This window comes from Strigops habroptila, chromosome 3, assembly GCF_004027225.2.
Source record: "Strigops habroptila isolate Jane chromosome 3, bStrHab1.2.pri, whole genome shotgun sequence".
NCBI lineage: Eukaryota > Metazoa > Chordata > Aves > Psittaciformes > Psittacidae > Strigops > Strigops habroptila.
The window spans coordinates 77,855,517-77,879,308 of NC_044279.2; the positions used below are offsets into that span (position 1 = coordinate 77,855,517).

General features: G+C 52.7%; 3 protein-coding genes across 6 annotated transcripts; 2 read left to right on the forward strand and 1 right to left on the reverse strand.

The window, feature by feature from the left end:
• Positions 1-605: 605 nt before the first annotated feature.
• Positions 606-11,216, forward strand: WBP2NL (WBP2 N-terminal like). Its single transcript, XM_030479626.1, has 8 exons — positions 606-711; positions 3,764-3,872; positions 5,016-5,151; positions 6,593-6,685; positions 7,628-7,825; positions 8,193-8,315; positions 8,688-8,764; positions 9,661-11,216. Exons 1-8 carry the CDS (start codon positions 653-655, stop codon positions 9,706-9,708), a joined length of 843 nt encoding a protein of 280 aa, XP_030335486.1. The 5' UTR covers positions 606-652; the 3' UTR covers positions 9,709-11,216.
• Positions 11,217-11,785: 569 nt separating this feature from the next.
• NAGA (alpha-N-acetylgalactosaminidase) lies at positions 11,786-16,974 on the reverse strand. Its single transcript, XM_030479622.1, has 8 exons — positions 16,751-16,974; positions 16,100-16,274; positions 15,776-15,953; positions 15,445-15,539; positions 14,633-14,794; positions 14,068-14,265; positions 13,719-13,859; positions 11,786-13,464 (listed from the first exon to the last, which is right to left on the reverse strand). The coding sequence occupies exons 1-8, from the start codon at positions 16,918-16,920 to the stop codon at positions 13,291-13,293; spliced, it is 1,293 nt and encodes a 430-aa protein (XP_030335482.1). The 5' UTR covers positions 16,921-16,974; the 3' UTR covers positions 11,786-13,290.
• A 57-nt stretch (positions 16,975-17,031) lies between these two features.
• Positions 17,032-23,790, forward strand: PHETA2 (PH domain containing endocytic trafficking adaptor 2). 4 transcript variants are annotated; one of them, XM_030479627.1, is made up of 3 exons: positions 17,032-17,415; positions 18,249-18,406; positions 18,883-23,727. In XM_030479627.1, the coding sequence occupies exon 3, from the start codon at positions 18,891-18,893 to the stop codon at positions 19,704-19,706; it is 816 nt and encodes a 271-aa protein (XP_030335487.1). In that variant the 5' UTR covers positions 17,032-17,415; positions 18,249-18,406; positions 18,883-18,890; the 3' UTR covers positions 19,707-23,727. The 4 variants fall into 4 exon arrangements, 3 of the variants coding, with proteins under 3 accessions (XP_030335487.1, XP_030335489.1, XP_030335488.1); XM_030479629.1 differs by having other exon boundaries at positions 17,342-17,415; positions 18,249-18,350; XR_003990573.1 differs by lacking the exon at positions 17,032-17,415 and adding an exon at positions 23,729-23,790 and having other exon boundaries at positions 18,271-18,350; positions 18,883-19,804.
• Positions 23,791-23,792: the final 2 nt, after the last annotated feature.

The following is a 23,792-nucleotide window of genomic DNA, read 5'->3' on the forward strand; positions in this document are numbered from 1 at the left end:
AAAGCCACTCACCGGATAAATTATGCAACGCATGGTAAATCCCAAAGGCTGGACAAGTTCCACCAGGCTAAAACAGCACCGAACACCTGGGCAGGTGCGGTTATGCAGTGAGCAGAGGGCGAGAAGAGCGAGCAGCACTTCGTGCAGGCACTAGTATTTGTGGTTAGTCGTGAGGACAAGTTAATTACGGTTCACTACAGCCGGTGAGCGGGCGTCTGGGGAACGGCTGCCCAAGGCACACTGCCAGCTCCTCTCCCGCCGCAGCAGCCGCCTTGGACACCAGGAAGCGGCGCGCGAACAGAGGACGCTCTTCAGCCAGACACCGCACCGGCGGCTTGGGGAAAAAGCCTTCCCGGGCCCAACCGGGATCCAGGCCGCGGCCCTCTCCAGCGGCCGCCCGCGGGCCCTGTGCGGGCCGGAGCCGGCCTGGCCATGGCGGGGCAATGCCCGGGGCGGAGCGGGCCGGGCGGTACCGCCTGATGTAGCGTCCCCCGCGCCGGCCGCCATTAAACCCCGCGTCACCTAGCAACCGCCTCACGTCCGCCTCACGGGTCGCGTCACCGGGGGCGGGGCGTAGAGGGGAGCGGAGCCCTATGGGGGGAGCGGAGCGGGTGGACATCACAAGTCAGAGGCGGGGCCAGCGGGGGACAAGATGGCGTTGAACAGGCACCACTCGCAGCAGGGTGGTGTCGTCATCCCCAATGCCGAGAGGTACCGGGGGGCTGCGGGGAACGGGCCTGTGCGGCCGGGCCGGGGGGGGCTCCTCACGCCCTCACCCCGCAGCAGGGCTCAGCCGGGGCTGGCGGAGCCCGGGGGAGGGAGGCAGCAGGGCCCCGCTGGGGCGACCCCCGTCCCCTCCGGACTCGACCTGCCCTGGGGGCTGCGTTATTATCATGGAATCACAGATGGTTTGGGTTGGAAGGGACCTCAAAGCTCATCCAGTTCCAACCCCCTGCCACGGGCAGGGACACCTTCCGCTAGACCAGGTTGCTCCAAGCCCTTGTGTCCAACCTGGCCTTGAGCACTGCGAGGGATGTGGCAGCCACAGCTTCTCTGGGCAACCTGTGCCAGCGCCTCAGCACCCTCACAGGGAAGAATTTCTGCCTAAGAGCTCATCTCAGTCTCCCCTGTGTCAGTTTAAAGCCATTCCCCTTGTCCTGTCACTACCTGCCCTTGTAAGAAGCCCCTCTCCAGGTTTCTTGTAGCCCGTTTAGGCACTGGAAGTTGCTCTAAGATCTCCCTGGAGCCTTCTCTTGTCCAGGCTGAACAAGCCCAGCTCTCTCAGCCTGTCTTCACAGCAGAGCTATTCCAGCCCTCTGAGCACCTTCATCAACCTTCTCTGGACTCAATCCAACAGCTCCCTGTACCTCTTGTGTTTGGGGCCCCAGGGCTGGATGCAGAACTCCAGGTGGGGTCTCACTAGAGTGGAGTAGAGGGGGAGAATTAACTCGCTCAACCTGCTGGCCACACTATTTTTGATGCAGCCCAGGACATGGTTGTCTTTCTGGGCTGCAAGCACATGCAGCTGTGTCATTTTGAGCTCATTAAAGTGGGAATGGGCTGGGGTGGGGAGCAGGCCCAGCTGGAGTTGTCAGAGCAGCTCCATCTTCACTGTTGTGCTATTCCAGCAGGCACCCTGGGTGAAGAGTGAGCTGCCATCACCTGCAAAACACAAAGACTTGTTTGGCTTTTTTTATATCATACAACTGGCTAGTGATGTCAGAGGGGCAGAGGCTGCTGAAGGTAGGAGTCTGAATCGCATGAACTCAAAGTAAGGAAAACTTGTCGTCCAGGGTGATACTTAAGCGGAGCAGGTCCTCTCCTCGTGAAAGCAGAGGCAGCTGCTCGATGCCTGCCCTCCCCCACAGTGGGGATTGACAGACCAGCTTGGCAGGCTTGGGCTTTGGTTTGGTTTTGTTCCGGTGCTCCTGGCATCCTGGCTTTGGCTAGAGAAGCCTGAGGAACCAGAGGCCTAGTAAAGGGTCATTGAGTTGAAAAAATAGTCTCCAGAAATATGCTTCGAATAATTTTGACTTCACAACTGACTGCTAGTACTTCAGCCAGGGAAGTCCTCTGGCATGTAGAGCTCTTGCTGGCTTAAAGGAGATCTCTTTATCCTTGACCTCAAGCCATTCTTCAAGGTGCTGCTTAGTCACAGGTGGGTGCAGTGTGGCTCTGTGGGATGTACAGCCCTCCCATGACAGCCTGGATGGGCATGCAGGGGCAAACCAGTTCGGCAGCCTCATTACGCCCAGTGGTGCTGGCTGCTGTGTGTAATTTGTGTGTGTGAGTAGCTGGGAAGGAGTAAACATTACAGTGACTATGCAGAAATTCTTCCCAGTGAGGCAAACTGACGTGAAACGCTGCTACAGGACATGGTTGTGGAAGTGTTCTGGTAAGATCCAGGCTGTTGAGGAGCTGACTATTTAGCTTAGAAGAAATGTTTCCCCTTTGCATCTTGGAAATGGAAAGTGCTCTGCAGTCTCATCATTCTGTCCCTCCCAGCCAGTTTGGGAATCTGCATCTTACTCAGCTATGAAGTAATTTCCCAGTAGAAATCTTTGGTCAGGCTGGGGCTTTTTTTCTCATTAAAGCTAGGCTTTTTAATGTCTTCCTCCTTGGCTGGCTGCATTTTTCAGATATATCTATACTCTTATGCTGCTCCCTAAAGAGCACACAACCCCAAACTGCGGGGCTTCTGGTTGCTTTCCTGTGTGGTAGCCCTGCTGACTCCTCCCTTCCCCAGTAATCTTGCAGTTTCCTGGCTCGATCTGACTTCTACAGCATGCTGATCAGAATACATCAGGATTACTTTAGGCCCAGCCTCTTCAGGTGTGTGTGGGGTTAGGGGCCTGTGTTTTGTTCTGCGAGCTCTTGAACTATCAAACGCCTCAGATCCTTCTGCCACTGTAACACGCTGCAAGTTTGTCACCCCCAGGGCCCTTTTGTTTATTCTGCAAATTTTCTTACTAGGTGGTAAGTTTAGGATCTGCCCTGCAGATTCAGGGACACGCTTACCCAAATTAACTAATTTTTCCTGAAAATACATTTAATTTTTCAGGCATCTCCATACCCTTGACCCTGTGGTGATCACAGTTCTCATCTGGCTTTGTGTCACAAGCAAACTTCTCTCATGTTCCCGTAGATATCCAACAATAACAACCTTGTTGCTGACATTACTGGCTCCTCATTTTGTTCCATAGCATGGTGCTGTTTATTACAAATACTTACTTAAATCATGTGAAGCAGGGTCAGCAGTGAGGGTATTAGTGAAGCAACTTCCTCAGTTTGCACAGTGGGTGCGGTGTTACAGCAGTGCTGTTTTCCTGTGTGGTGGCCAGTCTTGGATTCGAGCATAGATCTGGGGAGAGAGGCTTGCTCTGAGATGATATCAGGGCATCAAGGGGGTGGTTTCAGACACCTCCACCCTTTCTGTGCCCTGACCTTTGGGCTAAGGGTCTTCTCATGCAGAGAGAGGAATTCCTCTGCATGAGAAGGAATGGCCTGATGGTTTGGGAGGCAGAAAGAGAAACTGTCATTTAAATCTTCCCTTTGTGGAGGAGGTGAGAGGGTGAATTCTTCCCTTCTGCATAAATCACCCATCTCTGTCCAAAGGAAAAATGGCAGGGCCCACATTAGAACTGACTCTTTTGAGATAATACTCGTTGTTTCTGGTGTGCTGTCCCCCTCCCTGCATGGTGGGGGTGTGGGTCAGAACTGTTGCTGAGTTTGTCTCTCCGATTTGTTTGATTTCTTCCTCTAGTGTTCTCAAACAGTGTAAAGATGTGGAGCTCTCCTTCAGTGATGTGACGGGCAAGCCTGAAGCCTTCAGAGGCACCAAGAAAGGGATGCTTTATCTCACCCCTTACAGGGTAAGTCTGGTGCAGGGCTGCTTCTTTCTCAAAGGATCTTGTAGACTTTAGACCACAAACCTAACTGATGATAGAAGAAGTGACTTTTGCTATAGGAGGAACCACTGAGAGTAGTAGGTAGGAGAAAGGAAGGTGGAATTGGGATAGTTTGTGCTTGTGTCACAACCCCCATTCCGTACAAAGGCACATGCAGTCCTGGATATCATTGTCTAGAGAATGTATTTCATATAATGTGTCAGTCAATATTACTTTATTTGAAAACTGTCATAGCTTATCCTTAAAAAGCAGCTGTTGTGGTTTAGACCCAGGCAGTAATCCAGCACCACGCAGGCATTTGCTCACCCCCTTCTTTCCCCTCCTCGCTAGGGCAGGATGGGGAGGAGAATCGAAAGAATGTAAACTCCATGGGTTGAGATAAGAACAGTCCAATAACTAAAATAAAATATAGTGATAATAGAAAGAATACCAACAATAACAATAATAATAGGAAACAACAAGAGAAGAAATGAAAGCTCAGAAAACACAAGTGCTACACAGTACAATTGCTCCCCACCCGCTGACCAGTACCCAGCGTGACGCAAGCAGCGATCTGCCCTTCTGGGTGACTCCCCCCAGTTTCTATACTGAACATGACGTGCTGTGGTATGGAATACCCCTTTGGCTAGTTTGAGTCAGGTGTCCTGTCTCTGCTCCCTCCTGACTTCCCGTGCCCCTCCTCACTGGCAGAGCACGAGAGACTGAAAGTCCTTGATCAGGGTAAGCGCCACTCAGCAGCAACTAAAACATCGTTGTGTTACCAGCATTGACCTCAGACTGAAGCCAAAACACAGCACTGCACCAGCCACTAGGAAGAAAATTAACTGTTAGAACTGAAACCAGGACAGCAGCACAATAAAATTCTCTAAATGTGCACATGTGTTTTAAGTGGTTTATGATTTTTCAGCATACAGGCTTCAGGCGAGTGAGCCATGTGCCATCGGATCTGTTTGGGTTCCTGCAATATTAAAGCTGTGAAATAACACAATGCATACTGATAGCAGGAGTTCAATTATCCTCTTTTTGGATGCTACTACAACTAGAACTCCATGACCACCCTTTATACCTAATTCATATAATTCAGAGGCATTCCCTCCTGTCTTGCAGATGATCTTTGTTTCGAAGGGGAAGGATCCTATGCTGTCTTTCATGATGCCATTTTATTTGATGAAAGGATGCTCAATTGAGCAGCCTGTTTTCTCTGCCAATTACATCAAAGGACAGATCCAGGCCGAGGCAGGAGGTATGTGCCTGTGCTTTGTAGACTGACCTCTTCCCAAGTATTGCAAGTCCTTTTCTGTTGAACATCACATAACCGGCTTATGGGCAGAGTAGCTATGGCAGTACACCTGAGATGGCCTCACTGAGGTAACTTGTGTCTTCTGACTTTTAAGACACTGCTTCTGTGTTACTTCCTGCCCCCAAAGCTGGTAACTGACTTTCACAGGATGACTTCTGTTTAATCCTGTAACTTTTGTCTTGCTGTCTATGTCGTGTTTACTCGGTTTCCACATGTGCTTGTTTTCTCCTGTCTTTGACCTGGAAGGGTGGGTAAGTGACCGAGTCAGCAGTTATTGGTGTTGATAGACAGGATTAACAACACTTTTGTTTTCTGGAGATCACTAGCCACTTACCAACTTGGGGCTGTTTGCTGCAGCTACGATGCTGCTGTATGTCAGTGATTTAGCTTTGTTCTCAATTTGATGATGAAACTGTGATTTGGTCATGACCAAACATGGGGAATTGCAGAAGATAACCAGGGGTTGAAAACAAGGACTCTGATTCAAATTTCTTCACTCTTCAGTCCTGGAATTAGTTTATGTGCATTCTGATGGCATCTAGAGAGCTTATACTTTTGCTTTCTGCCTCTAACAATGTTTTAAAGTGACTGGATCCTCTGTGGATTGTGGGTCAGCCCACTTTCTCAGGCTGAAATCGTACTAAGACAGTGGTTTTAAAGAGGTGACTATCTAAGGGGCTAACTTTGTTCATGGTGGATTGTTTTGTTGCATTTCTATACTTTATTACTACCTCCGTTGTTAGGCAAAGAAGATAAATCTTATTCTATGAAATCTTTTATTTAAATGAAATCTTTTTTCTTAAAAACACCAAAAACCCAAAGCACCCCCCAAAAGAAACACCAAAAAAGCCCCTGCAAAACAAAGCACCTTTAATTATCTTGCAGTATCATCTCCTACTTCATTTTTTTCCAAAAAATCGATATTTTACTGAAGTGTTTATAATATGTCTGAGCTTCCACATGTCAAATAGATTTTAAGTGTTGCATTTGATTTAAATCCTAGCTTGAGTTGCAGATCCTGATCTGTAGTCCACTGAGGTCAGCAATAAGACTTCATCTGAGGGCTTTCGATTAAAATCCTCAGTGAATGAAGTGTTTTTTCTTTACACTGTGTTCATTATTAGGTTCTATTAAACCTTTCAGGAAAGAACAAGACAGCCTACTATCTAGAGTAGGCTGCTTCTACGTAACTATAGTGGGAATTGTCTTCTAAAAAGTAAAGAAATAAATTCCTGATCTTCTGGAGATGCTATTTTTGGGGTCATCTGCTAGCAATGCCATGTCTCTTTCCAAAATAATTGGAGTTTTAGCTGGTTTGCTGTCTTGACTGCTACTGAGGAGATCAGTTGTTTCAATTCTGATTTTCTAATTCTCTCTCCCCTAGGTGGCTGGGAAGGGCAGGGGACATTTAAACTGACTTTCAACAGTGGAGGAGCCATTGAGTTTGGACAGCTGATGTTCAAAGCTGCCTCTAATGGTAAGGAATCTTCAGAGCTGCAGTTCTCCCATGGTTGGCTGAGCTAGTTAGAGAATAGTGCTTTTTTTTGAACTTCATGGGAAGAAGGGTACCCTGTGCACACTTCCACTTTTTTTTTTTTTATGTATTTTTTTAACCTTTCCGGGGGAATTTTTGTTTTCCCTTCATAGAATCGTATCATAGAGTGGTTTGGGTTGGAAGGGACCTTAAAGCTCATCTAATTCCAAACCCCCTGCCATGGGCAGGGATACTTTCCACTAGACAAGGTTTCTCAAAGCCCCATCCAGCCCCATACTTCCAGGGATGGGGCAGCCACAACTTCCAGTCCTTTTTCTTTATTTCATCTTAGTGCCTTTTGCAGTCAGAATATTGTTGGGTTTGAGCTCCTGAGGTGGACCACCTTTTTCTGCAGAACCTTATTCCTCTTGCAATAAAATTGAAATATGTAATGGTGAAAAATTGATTCACTTACCCTCATCTCAGTTCTATAATACTGGAGTAAGATGGGAGAGAGGGGAAAAATACATCTTAAAAAATAACTTCTACTTAAAACTTTCAAATGGGGGAAGAATTTCTGATAAGAAAGTTTTATTTTTAGGGAAATGTGCATTTAAAAAGGTAAGATTTTTTTCCCCCGATAAGAAAGTTTGAAAAAGAAGCAAAAGCATCCTACTTGCTTTAGAGTGGTCTTTCCTCCAGCAGTGGGAGCTCTGTGATTGGACTAGGGCCTGATAGCTAGTATTTTTGCAGTGGGCTTCCTTTAGTACCCTGTGAACTTGCAGCGAGGAGACTGATGCTTCTCAAGCACAGCACCACGCCAGGACTGTGTAGGGAATTTAGATGAAGGGAAGCAATGCTGCATGAAGAGAACTATTTTCCTTTTAGTCTATGCACTTTGTTGTAACAAAAGGATGTCTGGCTTACTAAACATGTGCTCCTTAGCTTCCAGCGGCGTTCCTCTCCAGAACCCTGGCTATGGCTATGCACCTTTTCCCGGAGGATATGCACCCACCCCACCTGCTCCCGGGGGCTATGCAGCTCCTCCACCACCCAACGGACCATATCCTTATGCACCACCTCCTATGAATGCCTATGGACCTGCTCCACAGCCCATGGGATATCCATATGCCCAGGCTCCAGGTCTGGAAGTTGTGTGATGATGACCGGCAGGGTGTGTTTGGTGTTAGCTGTAAAGAAATCATGGTGGTATGGTGGGGGTTACTGTAGTTTTGTCTTCATCAAGTGTCCTCATCCTTGCAAAAGTCTGTCATGAACTCTTGATCACACCTGTGTGTCTCTGTATTTGCAGCTGGGTGGGAGGTGAAAATGTTGTTTGTAAATGGTGCTGCTGCGTGGCAGAGAATTGTTGCCTGCTGGCATGTCAAATCCCTGCTGTCTGCACCCCTGCCAAACGTCCAGAGCCAGCATGCTGCTGAGCCTGTGAGCTCTCTTCCACCCTGTCCCATTGCTGTGGTCCAGAGCATCAGTGCAGTTTCATCTTTTTCAGGTATTTACCCACCACTTCCCAACATGAGCCCCATGTTTGTGCCACCTCCTCTCCCCCCCTACTCCGGGCCATCTCCCGCAGGACCCTCAGCTCCCGCAGCCCCGGTGGGCCCAGGGATGCCAGGTAAGTGGGACTTGGGGGGCTGTCAGAGTCCAGGTGCAGAAGGGTGCTTGGGGCTCAAGCTGTGAGTGGCATTGTGGGCACAGCATGGGGTGGAGAAGCTGTTGTTTCAGGAGCTCAGAGTTGTCTTGATCAATTATTTGAGGTAACAGAAGGAGGAGGGGAACTGTTCAGCTCTGCACTGCACAGCTAGTGGTCAGCTCTTGCCAGCTTGCAGCTTTCCCAAAGCTCTGAATTCTAACTCAGCTTGCTGCAGTTGCTGTTGCCTCCTTGGATCTTTGTTGCCTCCTCGAAAGAGCTGTGGCTTGGGGAGAAGGCTCTGGGGCTTGGGCCACTGCCTAAGGCGTTTAAGATGGCTTTTTCTTTCCTTTCTAGGGGACAGTAGGGCCATGGAAGCCACTTCCAGTGCATATTACAACTCTGCCAACCCACACAATGTATACATGCCTGTGGTGAGTACTGTGCCTCTGGTCTGCCTGTGCCTCCTTCCTCTTCTTTGCTAGCAGAGACAACGGTTTGCTTTCCTAGCAAAGTCCAGTGTGCCTTCATACTGAACAAGCACAGAAAGTATGCATTTTCCTGTGAGGAAGGTATGGCTGTTGGTCCCATGTTAAATCCTCAATCAGGAAAGGAGGAGTGCCTTAAGATTTGTCCAGAAATAGCCATTCGGTATTTGTGTTGCTCTTAAAAGCATAACAAATTTGCATGGGCACAGAGAACACACAGAGTGCTCTGCTTCTGATGGGCCTGAAAGTGGGAAGAGTTACAGAGCAGCAGGTCACTTAAGGAGGAGAGCATGTGGGTTTCTCTCATTTTCTGGGCTGTATGGAGACAGGGATGTCTCTCACTGTTCAGTCAGTGGCAGGTGGTAGGTAGGCTGTAGCTTACACAGTGGTACGTGACAGCTGATCTGCCTGTGCCCTTCACTGCCTCGCGCGACTCTGTGGTGGGCTGGAGACTGAGGGAGCAGCAAAGCTGGCCCTCAGCCCAGGGTTTGCTCTCTGCTGGGTCAGAGCTATGAACATCAACAAAGCCCTGGAAGTGAATGGAGGATGGTGATTAAAAAAGATTAAATGCAATTTTAAACATGGTCTGTTTGCAATAGACCGTTTGTTGCCTGGTTTTGAGGGGACCTTCACTAGAAACGTTGTGGGAGGCAGCATATATCCTGGAGTGTACTGATACTAGAGAGGAATGGTGTGATGAAATGACAGCTTAAAACACAGCTCCTGGCTCGCTCTGTAGCTCACTGAAGAGCAGTTTTTCTTGTAAGCCAAGCCTGAGAACGCCTGGGAAGAGCTCGTCATGAAACAAGCAGGGTTGTTGACTGTACTGTATCTCCTTCCAGGATCAGCCACCTCCTTATGCACCTCCTGAGGATAAGAAGAACAACTAGCAGAAGGAAATTGCAACCAGTATTCCACACACTCTGTCCCTGAAGACAACTTGGCTGCCCCTACCCCCTGGGTTAGCGTATCTCTAGGTCTCTTTGTGTATATACAATATATGTAGTGATGGGCAGCTGAGCACCTGCCCTCCTTAAACAGTCAGTGGCAATACAAGGTGGAACAACAGCACTTTCCTTCTTATTTACTTTATCTCGTGGGGTCGAAGCACTAACCTTTTGCTCTGCCATTGGCTTGAGGAGGGAGATGGACTTCATCTTAAACCACCAGTATACCACACAACTAATCTAGGACTAAAATATGAAGGCTCTGGGATCTTGGATTAAAACTACTTGGAATGCCAAACTTTTGACTTCTTCTGAAGCACCATCCAAGAGGAAAGGTATAGAGAGCCATGAGGTTCCTTGCATAGATCCTTGGGAGCCCCAGAAAGGTGTTAGGTTTCCTGAAATTCTGGCACAGTTCACCATGAGATAGGACTCTGGACACTATTGTGCTGGAAGCGTGTTTCACGTCCTGGACTAACAGTCATGGGGTGACAAACTTGGGAAGTGGATCCAGAGAGATACTGAAGCATTTGGCTATGCAAGAGGGAAGGGGGTGGGCCCCACTCAGCCTGTCCTTGTAGACACTGAACAGAAAAGCAAACAAAGGCGTGCTGCAGGGCAGTGAGTGAGCTGACAGGCTGGAGGTATGGATCAGTCTGCCTTCCCCTCTCCTAGAGGCAGGTCCCGTGTCTGTGCAGTGATCCTGTGCCATGTAATGGAGACAAGTGCTGCTCAGGAGGCTGCTTGGCTTGGAGCAAAACCTGTTACATTAGGAAGATGGCCTGGCACTAGCCTTGTCAGATGCGTCCCACAGCTCCCTGTGCTGAGCAAGCTTGTGCTGTCTGCTGGCTCCACAGGGGGAAATGGGCTTTGTCTTTTCCTTCAGCCGCCACAGCCAGGAGTTGCGTGCCCGCATCCAAGTGCTGCAGTACCGGAGCTGGGATGCTTGCGGGTGCAGTGCCCTCCCTCGGGTGGGAACTGCTGCCTGGGGTGGGTGTTACTGACGCTCAGCTCTCTTGCAGGGACTGGCTGCTCAACCACAACCTTTCCTTCCTCCTTAGAACATAGTGCAATTAAACCTGCTCTGAAGAGAGTCTCCCTAGTCTGATGGAGACACTTGTGATCCTTTAGATATGGGGTGATCGTGCTGCTTCCTACAGCTTTCCTACCTTCACAGTGAAGGGGAAGGAGTGTTTTCCTTCTTACTTCCCTGTGTGCCAGGGCTCTCCTGTAAGTCAGGCTTGCATGACTTGCAAGTGGAAATTCCTAAAGCAGCCCTGCATGGGGGGAAGTAAATTTCCTTATCTATAAACACCTCTTAGGTCTGAGTTAGAGATATTGTAGTAACTCTGTATTTAAAAAAAGGAAAAAAAAAAATCAACCATGAATGTTTGTAACTTTTTTAATTGCACTTTAATACAGGAGTGTTCATACCTTTAGCTGCCTGGTCACTGTTGCGTGTGTTCTGTTGACCTTCATTCTTGCCTCCTCTTTCCCTGACACATGGCTAAGCTGGATCTGGAACCAATTAACTGGGGGAGAAAGAGGTGGGGCTCATCCTCTTGCTGCCTGGAGAGGCTGGAAGGCTGGTTCATGCCTTTGCTCTTGCCCAGATAGGCAGAACTGGTGTGTGTTCATGCCCTGGGGGCAGGGACAACACCCTGCTACTCATGACAGCTGTGTTCGTAGCACCTCTCCTGTGTGCATTCAGTGCCAGAGGAAAGGCCTCTCTTTTAAGAGGAACTCCTTGCTAGCCATTTTTTTCCAGTGAGGCAAAAATAAATACATGGTAAAGGAAAATGACACGTAACTGTGGACTGTAAAATCTGTTTCCCCTTGTGCCAAGGAAAGCTGTTGCCCTGCTGAACATCATGTAACTACTGGAACACCATTTCCTACTCTGCATCTGTCCAGTCTCTGACAGGAAACCAGTTGTTTCATAGCATAGGTGTTCCTGTTCTGAGGTGATGACCCTACATTAACCACACAGCTATAGCTAGCAACATAAACAAACATGAAATGAGAGAGCCTGGGACCCACTTCCCTTTTATTTCAATTAATTTGTCTCAATCACTCCCCAAGAACCAAGCCAGCTCCTGTACAGAGACATGAAGTGTGCGCATCTCCTTTCTCATCAGCACTGCAAGCATCATGTTCGGTATCTTGCCGCTGCACTCAGAGAACATTTCTGGAAGTGGCCAGAATCAGCCATTTGATCCCTCAGGAACCAGAGTGGGAGGATGACCAGGAGCCTTCCAGAATCTGAACAGAACTTGGTTTTGCTGATCTAAAATGTGGTATTTCCCCAGTCTGAGGCTTGATCTTGCGTCAGTCTCCCTGGGCTGCAATCTTAAGCAGCAGTCTTCATGAATGCTGCAGTCATGAAGTCTGGGGCAGTCGGAGGAGGGCATGTCTCGTCTCAAACTCCTCCACACGATGTGCGCTGTACAAAGGTGAAGCAGTTGAGGGCTTCAGAGTCTGTCCTACTGATCACTTGCAGTTTGTTAGTGTAGGCTCCTTCTCAGAATGGAGCTGTGGATGTAGCTGCCCTTGGGAGGAGCCTTTCCCTGAGAAACCCTGAGTGTTCAACCTGCTGCAGGAGGCCCTGAGCCCCCTTTTAGCAGGAATTTCCTGCTAGATCAAGATGCAGCTTCAGCTCCGAGGCACCTGTGGCCATCTCCCAACTCAAAAGCCACCCTCAGCTGAGCATCAGCATCTTCCCCACACCACTTGTGCACAACACCCTGCAGCTCTGCAGTTTCTGGGCTGTACCACAGCAAGGCTGCTGGGGTTGTGCATGGGCAGTAGAGATTTTTGCTCTGCTGTACAGTGATACCAGAGGAGCTTTAATACAATGCTAGCATGCATGCTAGGCTGTAGTAGTGCTGGCCTCCAGGCTGCTGGCAGCAGGATCAGGCCTGCAAGCAAAGACTCTGCACAGGACCATCATGTCTCCAGAAGCTCTTGGTCCTGAGGTGGGTACACAGGAAGGGTGCGGCCCTATTGACAGCCCCTTATTCTAAGCCGAGCTGATTATAACAAAGAAAAGAAGGTGACCAGGTCTGATCCTTGAAGATAATGCCACCCATCACACATGGAGGGAGGGGAGTCACTACCCTAGAAGATACTAAAGCATCCAAAGCCTTTCTACAGGTTTAGTTCAAACAGCCCCGCAAGAGTCAGTGGTACCCAGCTTGAGGCAGAGGAGTGCTCAGGTGTCAGAGCTGATGAACTCTAACAGAGGCTGGACTCTGCTTGTATGGAATCTTCCCCAGGAGGACCTCAGAGGGCTTTGCCATCACTGAGGAATTACGCTCTGCACACCCTTATTAGGTGGTGGGTAATAAGAATTCCTGCTTCATGCAGACTGAGCAGACATCATCAAGCTGGTTCCAGAGGAACGGTCACCCCCAGCTCTGCTGGGCACGCCACCAAAAGGCACTTGTGCAGAGAAGAGCCACGTGCCCCAGGCAGGGTCTCAGAGTTCACTGCGGCACGGACTCACACCCCATCCGCTGAGCCCCGTCACAGGAGGACTGGGCGGAAACCCTCGCGGGGGGCTTGCTGTCTGACAATGCGCCAGGGCTGTGTCACGGGGTAGAGATACCACATCACCACCCCCGAGGGGTTAACAGTGACCGAGAAGTTGTCCCCCGTCTTCAAGCCTCTGATGATCTCCCCGCTGTACACGTCTTGTACCTGGAAGAGAGAGATGGTGGCTACCAGGATTTCCATATACCTTTTATCTTGAGGTCCAGCCGTGGTCACTGACATGGCATGGCAGGACAGGGCACAGCAGCGGGCAACAGGAGGGCGACCCAACCTGTGGGTGCCCCTTCATGCTGGAGGCAGGGAGTGGGAGTCCTCCCCTCCCAAAAAACACACAGGGTGGCAAAGGAGGGAGCTGGCATGAGGGGGATCCAGGTGCTATGGGGTGTGCCAGTGGGGCTCACCTCATACACGGCATCAGGGAAGTGGAGCTTGGCCAGGCTGGTGGTGTAGACGTAGGGTATGTCTGCCCTCCGGCTGAAGAAGACAAGGGCACTGGCACCCTGGGACAGCGGGCGCAGGAACACCTCGATGAGGGACTTCTCCTGAGGGTGGGGATGAGCGGGTGAGGCAGAGCTGCTGGGATCAGCACTGGCCACAGACCTTGCCCTGCAGGGCTGCTACGCCAGCAGATCCCCAGCTCCCACAGCTCTCCTGCTTGTGTTCCTCTGCATCACTTCCCCCTCCCTCCTTATTGTGACACCCTGTGCTGCTCACGTCTGCTCTCACCAACTCATCCACCTTTCTCCTAACCTTGACAATCCTGCGCCCTTGGATTCCCAGGGGGTCCTGGTTGATCTGGATCATCAGCCGGTTCTGCAGGATCTCCTTGGCGCTCGGGGAGATGGTGCGGAGATCCGTGGACATGAGGAGCGGAGCTGCCATCACTGTCCACAAGGCCATTTGAGAGCGTGACTGCTCGTAGCTAAGGCCAAAATTTCCAATGACGAGCTGGAGGGGAGAGGCAGCAAAGATGGGAGAGGCAAAAGAAAAGGGTCAGGAACTTGTCTGCTTATCACCCTCAGTGATGCTGCAGCCTGCTGGGAGTGAGCACACATCAGAAACCTCACACACTCTTGCTCCCCTTCCAGAAGCCTACCACTGCCAGGAGAGCTCATCCCTGCTAGGTGCTCAGCCTTCAGCACACATTCAAATGCACTCACTAACACCCTTCGCTTCACCACTACCCCCAAGGACAACACGAGCTTTCCCTCTTTGCAGCAATAGGGCTCCTGCCCCTGGCACTCCTCTTTTGCCCTGCCCCTAGAAAGGGATTCCTGGAGGTCCCCTGTCCCCAGCACCCATCACTGAGCCACACCATGTCTGGGTCATTCCAGTGGCCAGGGCCAGCTGCCGGCTGCAGCACGTCCTGGTTTGCGAAGAACCAGTCCAGGATGGAAAGTACGCTGTCCCAGGAGTCCTGGATGTCGTCATAGTTACGCCACAGGTTGCAGACCTCTGCCAGCACGGTATAGTTCACCTGGAGAGGAGCACAGGGTCAGGCAGGAGGGAAAAAGGACCCAGCCTGCAAGGTGGGGGAGAAGGGGCAGCCACGCTTGTCGAGAGCTGCAGCGTCCAGAAAGGGTGTGAAAGGCAGAGGGATCTGGAGAAGGGCAACATCATGTAGTGAAGGAGGTCAGAGTCATATCCCAATATGACTGGGCACATCCCACTATAATAAGATGTCTGGCAAAACAACCACAAAGGCCATGGGGAAATATGACCAGCTGCAAGAATGAGGGCAGCTCAGGATTCACTCAGGAGGTGTAGAAGGAAATAAACACACACAGTCAATTCTCAAGGAACATTACTAGGAGGAACATCCTCTTCCAAGCATTTAAACCAAACAGGACCCACCTCAGAAGACTATCAGGATCAACCAGCTGAGTGGGGTGGACAGGGCATGCCCCAAGGCCTTCTTTTCCCCAAACTCCCACCACCCAGCATGCAGGGAACCCCAAGTGTCCCAGATGCCTGGCAGGGAGGCCATGTCCTCTCCGGGGACCTGCTGGGATCCTACCAGTGACAGTGATAAGTGGGGTGCAGCACCCAGCTCCTGCAGCTCCAACAAGAGCTTCCCCGAGGGCACAGGGGACATGAGAAACAGCCACTGGACGGGACAACCCTCACCTTGGGGGGGAGCCCGCCCTGATAGGCTGGCCAGCTGCAGGAGTAGACGATGGGGTGGCCTGTGGCGTTCAAGGCCCTCGCCATTTCTGGGTAGCCTTAGGGAGAGAAGATGACAACTGGTGAAGGGGAGAGCCGGCAGCAGCTTGTGTCCCAGCCCGCCTGGCCTCCCACCTCCCACCAGCTCCAGGGCACCCCAACTCCCTCCTCTTTGCCCAAGAGCTGCAACAGGAGATGTGAGGAAAGAACCGGCTGCTCAAGCATTGCTGCGGACAGTCAGCTGCCCTGACCGGAACAGCGAGGGGAGAAGTGCCAGCTGGCCGTGAGCTTTTACCCTCTGCTTGCTCCTCTCCTGACGAGTAGCACCCATCCAGCTTCAGCATGTCCACACCCCACTCTGCAAAGGTCTGGGCGTCCTGCTTCACACGGTCCAGTGTGGTGCCCGGGTAGCCCCCACAGGTGAGGGTGCCCAGGTCGCCGTAAATGCCCAGCTTTAGGCCCTGGGCATGGACCTACAGGGAGAGGAGAGCTGCAAGGAGAGCACGAGGGGGATCCCATGTGCCTCCCAGAGACTCCCAGAGTCCTCCATCTACTCCCAGCTCCCTGCCATGGCGGCACGGGGATGCAGGGATGCCCACCACCCCCAGCACACACTCACGTAGTCAGCCAGAGCCTTAATCCCCCTGGGAAACCTCTCGGGGTCGGGCACCAGCCGTCCTGCTGCATCCCGCTTCTTGGCAGACCAGCAGTCGTCAATGTTGATGTACTTGTAGCCCAGCTCCCTCCAGCCATCCTCGGCCAGGCGGTCTGCCATCTCGAAGAAGAGCGTCTCACTGCAGGTCGAGGGGATGGGGGCACGGCAAGCTGAGACCCCGCAATGTTCATGCTCCACCAGTTAAGGTAGACAGCAGGACTTCAGGTCTGTCTGGGGGTTCTGGAGCGTCGGTTGCCGCAGGGCTGGCCTGGGCCATACAGGAGGGTCTCCAGGGCTCCCGTTTAAACCCCGTCCATGTCCCGTTCACTGATCTCACTGAGGGGAAGCATTTCCCCAACACCCCGCAAAGCCCAGCCACATCCTTCAGCACCGGGGACCCGCGCACCGTGCTCCCCTTAACCCCACGGTGGTTCCAGAGCCGTCCTGGGCCCCACGGCTGACCCGACCACCCTCCTCTCTCCTGCCCTGACACCACCCCGTGCACCCCCCGGGGGCAGACCCGAGCAGGTTCCCTCGGGCAGGGGCCACAGAGGACAAGCGCTCCCTGCAGGGAGGGTGTCCCCGAGCCCCGGGCTCCCCCGCGGTCCCGCTGACCTGATGCAGTTGCGGGGGTCCGCCCGGCAGTCCACGTTGCAGCGGAACCTCTCCCAGGCCAGCCAGCCCATGGGGGGGGTGAGCGCCAGACCGTTCTCCAGGGCCGCCGAGGGCAGCGCCAGGGCCAAGGCGAGGGCCAAGGGCAGCCCGCTCAGCACCGCCAGCCCCATGGCTGCCGCCCGGACAAGGACCGCCTCTGCCCACCCCGGCCCGGCCCCGCTCACATGATGCCGCCCGCGTCACCTGACCGACCGATCGCGCCTCCCTCCCGGCGGGGCCGGGCCCCGCTGTGCCCCACAGCCGCCTCCTCCCGGTGGTGTCGCCCCCCTGCGCTGCGGCACCCTGTCAGCATTGCGCCCAGTCGGTACCGCACCCCACGGCTGTTGCACCCCACTGCCGTTGCCTCCCACTGCCGTTGCCCCCGGCTGCTGGCGCGCTGCCACCGCCGCATCCCAATAGTTACATTGGGAGGAGGGGGGGAAGGGGATAGGCTCCCGAGTGGGACCGCAGGGGTATCCGGAGGAGCGAGGAGGTGCGGGAGGTGCCGCTGCGGCCGGCGGGGCGGTGCTGCCGGCGCGGCCCTCCCCCGACCCGCCGCGGCCGGCACCGGCTGCCGCGCACGGCCGCGCACCGCCGGCAGCGCCGCCGAGCAGGAACGGCCCGAGGTGAGCCGGGACGGGGCCCGCGGTCCCGCCTCCGGGGCGAGGCGCCGGGCGAGGGCCGTGGGGCGGCGGTGGGGCGGGAGCGGGCCGGGGAGCCGGGCCACGGCCGCGGCGCGCCGTAGGCAGGCGGCAAACACACAGAGAGGCACACAAAGAGACAGAGCCCAGCACTGCACACGCGGGACCCCCAGAGCCCCCCCAGGTCAGCGCTGCCGTGGGACAGGGCTGGAGATGGCTCAGGGTGCGGCGCCGACGGCAAAGCACGCCCGGGGAGTGGATTTCCCTTCGCTTTCCAACACGGAACGCTGTGCCCCCTTGTTCTCAGCCTTGCTCTACAAGCCCTGACGGGGGAGAAGGGCTCCGGGAGGGATCCTGGAGGGTGCTCAGCAGTGCGAAGGTTCCCTCACCCGGATCCGGCCAAGGAGTGGCAGCTGTGGTTTGCTTTCTGCGTATTTCTGTGCGGAGTTTTAGCCGTTGGACATCCATTTGCAGCTGTAGAATCGCCAAGGCTATGCTTGCTGTGTCCTTTGGCAGCACCAGGCCAAGTCGCCTCCTTGGGGGCCTTCACACAGCACAGCCTGTGCTCCTACAAAAAACAAAACAAGCCCCCAGGAGCCAAAAAATAGCCCCCCAGGAGCACTGGCATCAAACACAGTGCGAGTGCCCCTCGGTTTTGCCACCCTGGTTTCCAGAGCCACCCGTCTGTGGTACCCATCCTTGGCCACTCCTGTGCTCCAAGGGTCCCGGCTTCCTGGGGTGGCAGTGATGCAGCTCTTTGCTCTTCCAGTCCAAAGCTGTTCTGGTTTGTGACTCCCTCTCTGCCACCTTTCCTCCAGCCAGGGATGGGGCTCAGCACTGTGAAGCTTCAGAGGCCCTCGGCAAGGGAGCAGCCTGCCCAAGGAAGACAGCAAGGGGTTGTGGTCTGACCCGCACAGCCGGTACAGCACCTTGCACCCCGCTGACAGTGAACCTCCTGGAGCTGGGGGTGCTGCTGGTGAGAGGGCTGTTGGGGACAGGTGGTCCTGCATGGAGACAGGGAGCAGGGAGAGGGTGCTCAAATGGATGTCCTAGATCCCTTGGGTCTGAAAATGCCCTTCTTATTCTGCCCTATAATAGAGAGTGAAATTAATGTCTTGCAGGCACAGAAGCAAATTTCTTTGATGTGCCCCATAAAAAAACAGCAAAGTAGTTCACTTGTGGAATAAGAAATGAAGCAGCAGTGTGGTGCTTTCTGGAGAAGGCAGGTGTCTCAGCGGTGGGGCTCTAGTGATGACCTCCCTCCCCTCTGCAGCAGAGAGGAGCCAGCCTGCCATTTGCAGGGGTACTTGCTGGGGTAGACACTGTCCTGTAGTGTGGGCTGCTGGCATCGGGGCTGCTTTTCCCTGTGGCAGGCCCAGGGCAGGATCATGGAGGGTGGCTAGGATGCTCCTCACTCCAAGCCGACTTCTTCCCCTTCTCTTCCTCTTCTAGGCTGGGCGATGAAGCTGAATGAGCGGAGCGTGGCTCACTACGCTACCTGCGACTCACCCACTGACCACGCTGGCTTCCTCCGCAAGCGTGTGGAGCGGCATCACCACCATACACATCACCACCATGCTACCTCCTACCAGCGCCGCTGGTTCGTCCTTAAGGGCAACCTCCTTTTCTACTTCGAGGAGCGGGAGAGCCGGGAGCCCGTGGGGCTGGTGGTGCTGGAGGGCTGCACCGTGGAGCTGTGTGAGGCTGCTGAGGAGTTTGCCTTCGCCATCCGCTTTGATGATGCTGGTGCCAGGGCTTATGTGCTGGTGGCTGATGGGCAGGCTGCCATGGAGGCCTGGGTGAAGGCTCTATCACGGGCCAGCTTCGACTACATGCGGCTGGTGGTGAGGGAGCTGGAGAAGCAGCTGGAGGAGGCCTGCAAGAGCTTGGCTGCTTGCCGCCAGTCCCCGCGGAGGTCCTCCTCCTCCAGCAGGAAGAGGCACCTTTCCAACCCTGCCTTGCTGCCTCTCCAGGAGAAGCCTGCCGTCCTGGAGAACGGTTACTCCACGTGGGGTAGTGGTGGTGCTGTCCCTGGGGGGGCCACCTGCCCTGACCGTGATGGGGGGCAAGCGAAGCCCCCTCCCCTGCCTCCACGCCGGCGCTCGGCTGCCGGCAGCGCTGCGGGGTCCCCGGCGCCTGGCCTCTCGCCAGGCATGACCGAGAGCCCGGTGTCACCGGAGACAGCCTGTTTCTCCAAGCTGCACGGCTGGTACGGGCAGGAGATTGCAGTGCTGAGACGGGAATGGCAGGAGAGGCAGAAGAGGGGACACCCATGACCCGGGGCACGGGGTGCGAGCCACTGGCCAGCCAATGCACAGCAAGCTGTCCCCCATGGGAAGAACAAAGTGAGGGACACTGCTTGTCCCCTGCCCTGGTTGGTGGCTGAGTGTGCGATGTGTGTGTGCTTCATGGGGCATGTGGGAGGGACACGAATCTTCCCCAAACCTCATGTTTCATTTCCCTGAGGCTTTATACAGCTGGAGAGTGTGTAATACCAGGGGAGCTGCCTTTGAATGCTCCTCTGCTGGTGATATGAGGTGTGGACGGGGCCCAAATCAGCACATATGCAATGAACCTCACCCAATGGGCTTTGTCCCCCGCTATCTTGGTGTGGATGATGCTCTGGGTGCTTCATTGCCTGCCTTTGCTTCGCACTACTTTTTGGTTTTGTTTCTCAGCATGGGAGTTCGCACAGGTCAGCATTTATTATTGTCTGTGGTCTTCTGCCAAATTCCTTCTGCCTTTGCTCTTTCATGGCAGATAAGGCTGGGCTCTTACGAAATGCCTCCAAAGGGCCACTGGCCCTGGAGGTGCCTCCAGCCTTGTGCCTCTCCCCACAGGACACTCTGAGATGCTGCGGCTGTGGCTGGCCCAGCAGCTGCAGCAATGAGGACTGGGCTCTTGTGTTGCTGGTCTTTTTTTAACTTCCGTATGCACTAACCATCCTCCCTGCTAAATCCTTCAGGATGTGGATTTCATGGGCTTGCATCCTTCTCTTTGGGTGCCTGAGATCAGCAGCAAGGCTGAAATGGAGACACCGAGCCTGGTCTGAAGCAACAGCAAGGACCAGAAGCTCCCAGGGCTGATCTGGACTCTTGAGCGGTAGCCAAGCCTGTTAATATCTCAATCTCAAGCCTTCCCTGTTCTAAAACAGGGATGCTAAAGCCTCTTTGCCTGGGCAGGGGTGAATTTCTCTGCCCCTGCTAAGTGCCGCATAGGGCTCAGCCGTCTCACTGGGCAGTGTGCCCGAGACAGTGTCCAGAGCCACATTCTTGCAGGGCCTCTCACACTGTTGTGGCTCTGTCCAGCTCTGGGCAGAGCTGCGCAGTTGGAGGAGTGGGAAGGAGGAGAGGGCTGCTCCCAGAAGTGGGAGTGTGGGAGTGAGTTACAGGTAGCTCTGACTGCATGTCAGCAGTGTCTGGGCTTGCCTCTCCGGCGTCAAAGCTGTATCGCTGCCTTCTACCAAAGCCAGCACCCGACCTGCCAAGTGTTTCCCGCTGATTTCATGTCGGCATCAATCAGCTGATATGTGTAGCATGTCCCATCCTCCCAGCGCACGAGGAGGGCAGCGGGGAGGCATGCTTGTCGCTTTGCTGCAGAAACAGACTTGTCCTTCAGTAGGTCAGAATCCTTGGCCATGAAGCAGATGGTACAAGTATGTGGGTGCTGTGTCCAGAGGCTCTTAACACCCTGGAGAGGGGGTTTATAAATCTTCTCCCTTATCTTACTGGCAAGGGCTGTTTCTCAGAACTGAAAAAATACACAGAACAATCTTGTGCTTCCTATCTAACAGTGTTAAACCTGTTTTATTGCCCTGTTTTATTAAGGAGCCTTGCTAGGAAACCAAGAGGCAGTTCCAGGTCATGATGGACAGGAACCTATTTGCCTTTCTGGAGTTAAATGCACTCAGCTTGATACTTTGCAATAGCCAGTAGAGATTGCCAATGCAGAAATCAAAAGACTTCCATTAACTCTTGGTGCCTTTGAAAATATACCTCTGGTAGTTCTGGATGATGAGCTTCCAGCCTCCTGCCTAATTATAGCTCGATGCTATATTAGAGGAAATCAGATCTTAAATCAGATCTCTCAGATACAATTCCAGGCAGCGGGCGTGTTACCTTCACATGCGAGTGATGCAATCTAGTCCTCTCCAGTTCGTGCCTGTATTTCTTCACAGTAAGGATCTTTGAGTTTGGCAGGATTCTTTTTATTCTGCTTTTTTAAGTGAAAACAGTTCAGAAAAACTAGGAGCAGGTGGCCACAGGCCAGTGCCCAGGCTCTGTCAGCAGCCCAGCTGGCTGGACTTAGGGGCCAGCCCTGCATCCCTACCTGCTGCTTGAATTGTTCAGTGCTGCAGCATTCCCAGCTGGAAACCTGTGCCCTTCCTCATGTCAGGGCAGCAGCATCAGGGGATGGCACTACTTGGTGCCTCCTCACTTTGCGTGTGGGTATTTTAGGACCATCAGATTTAGCAAGCATTTTTCTGTGGTTATTTTTTCTCTTCCATGTAATACAGAGAGAAGAATATTCCTGATGTCTCAGACTTACATAAGGCAGTTGGATGGTAAAGATTTAACTTCCAAAATCAATCAAAATGTGATGGCAGTTCCTCCATGAGACCCAAGAATCATGAGCGACTTGAAAGGGAAAATAAATTAACAAAGCCAGTTCTATCAAAACTGGAACCAAAACTGTATTATTCATTTAAAGGCAGTTTCACTTTTAAGAAGCTTAGTTTGTTTTAATAAGCCAGGATTGTGCTAGTAACACTACTAAAGAGCTTATATTTAATGCTTTAATCTGTCCCATTCAAATGGCACAGTTTGCACACTACCTGCCTTTACATTAGCACATATCCCAGCTAAATCCTTAATCCTGCAAATGAGGCGCTGCGCTCTGCCTTCTGTCTGATCGCATTTGGAGTAATTCTGTGGTTCATTCTGCCGCGCTGAGAAGGAAATGGCTGAATCCCAATCGGTATTTGTCCTCAGCCGAGCTGTCCGTGCCTGGGCCTTTGCTAGGTCACCAGAGTGCTGCCTGACTTTGGATGAGCTTGGTCAGGGCTTCCTCACCATCCTGCTCACGTAGCAGGGATGGCCCTTTTGTGAGTAAAAAGAGCTGTAACAGGAGCCCTGCTCAAATCTGTTTGGGAGTACAGGGTTTTTAATGACCGCTGCCACTTGCTTCATTAGGCAAGAAGCACCTGTGTGCTCCGCCACCTCCTCTGAGATGGAGCTAGCAAACCAGCTCTGCTGAGTCTGGCTTGTACTGGCAGCGCCTTTGGAACAGCCCCTGGGCAGAAGGTCGGGATTTCAGCTTCCTGAGGTCGCACATGTATCTGGCTAATGGAGCGTCCTGTCAGCCTGCAGGCACAAATTGTTACAGGAAAAGCAGAGAGTTTTCACTGCACGTTGTCCCCGACAGCAAAATAAGACTGATTGCCACACACTGTTTTTCTCCGATCATTCAGGTTTCGACTGTTTCACCTCCTGCCTTTGCTTTCCCTTGTTATTTTTTAAAAATAGAAAATATCTGGGCAGCACAGGTTTCCTAGCAAAAGGGGAACTGAACACTTAAAGCAGGATGGCTACTGAAGTCAAATGATTTTCTAAGAGTTTTCTTTAACATAATAACGCAAAAGCGATGAGACAAAAATGCTTGAATTTAAAAGAAACTGAAGACTGAAACAGGGAGGGCAATTCTGCCATGGCCTTTGTAAGCTGTGCCAAGAAGGGCTCCCAATCCTGCTAAAAGAGTTGGTGGAATCCTTGCATTTTTTGGAGGCTGGCATTTCAGGTTGAGACCACTGTTTTGTTTCTGAACATTTATCTTTTTATAAACCAACATTTTTCCATCGAATCCAGGTCCTAGCAGGTTACTGTAAGCAAGAGTAACCTGACGGTTTCACCCGCCGATATTCACGACCAAGACCGGACACTTTCCATTACAACAGCTACCAAATAGTTTGGAGGTGGGTGTCTCCCCGATCTTACCCCTCAGCTGCCTTCACAGAGAAGCCTCAATACCTTGCTGAAGCTCACAGGGAACGCGTGGAGCTCCCGTGTCCGGGGCACTTTTCTCCAGCACCGAGCACAGTTACCGGGCAACACTACAAGCGACCTGCGGAAACACTCTTGCCTGTTTGAAGGGCTTAATTTTAGGTAGACGCATATCTTCCCAAGAGGCGGTTTTGCATGCGCCTTTGTTTTACATGCGGAAATTGTATTTTGCATTTCAAGACGTTTGTTAACGTTTGTATTTTATGCCGTGAAGCCAAATAAACCGTTTTGATTTGTAGCCTGTGCGCTGCCAATGGAGCTGTGAACCCTCAGCGCCCGCGGGAGCGTCGGCAGGACCTGCCC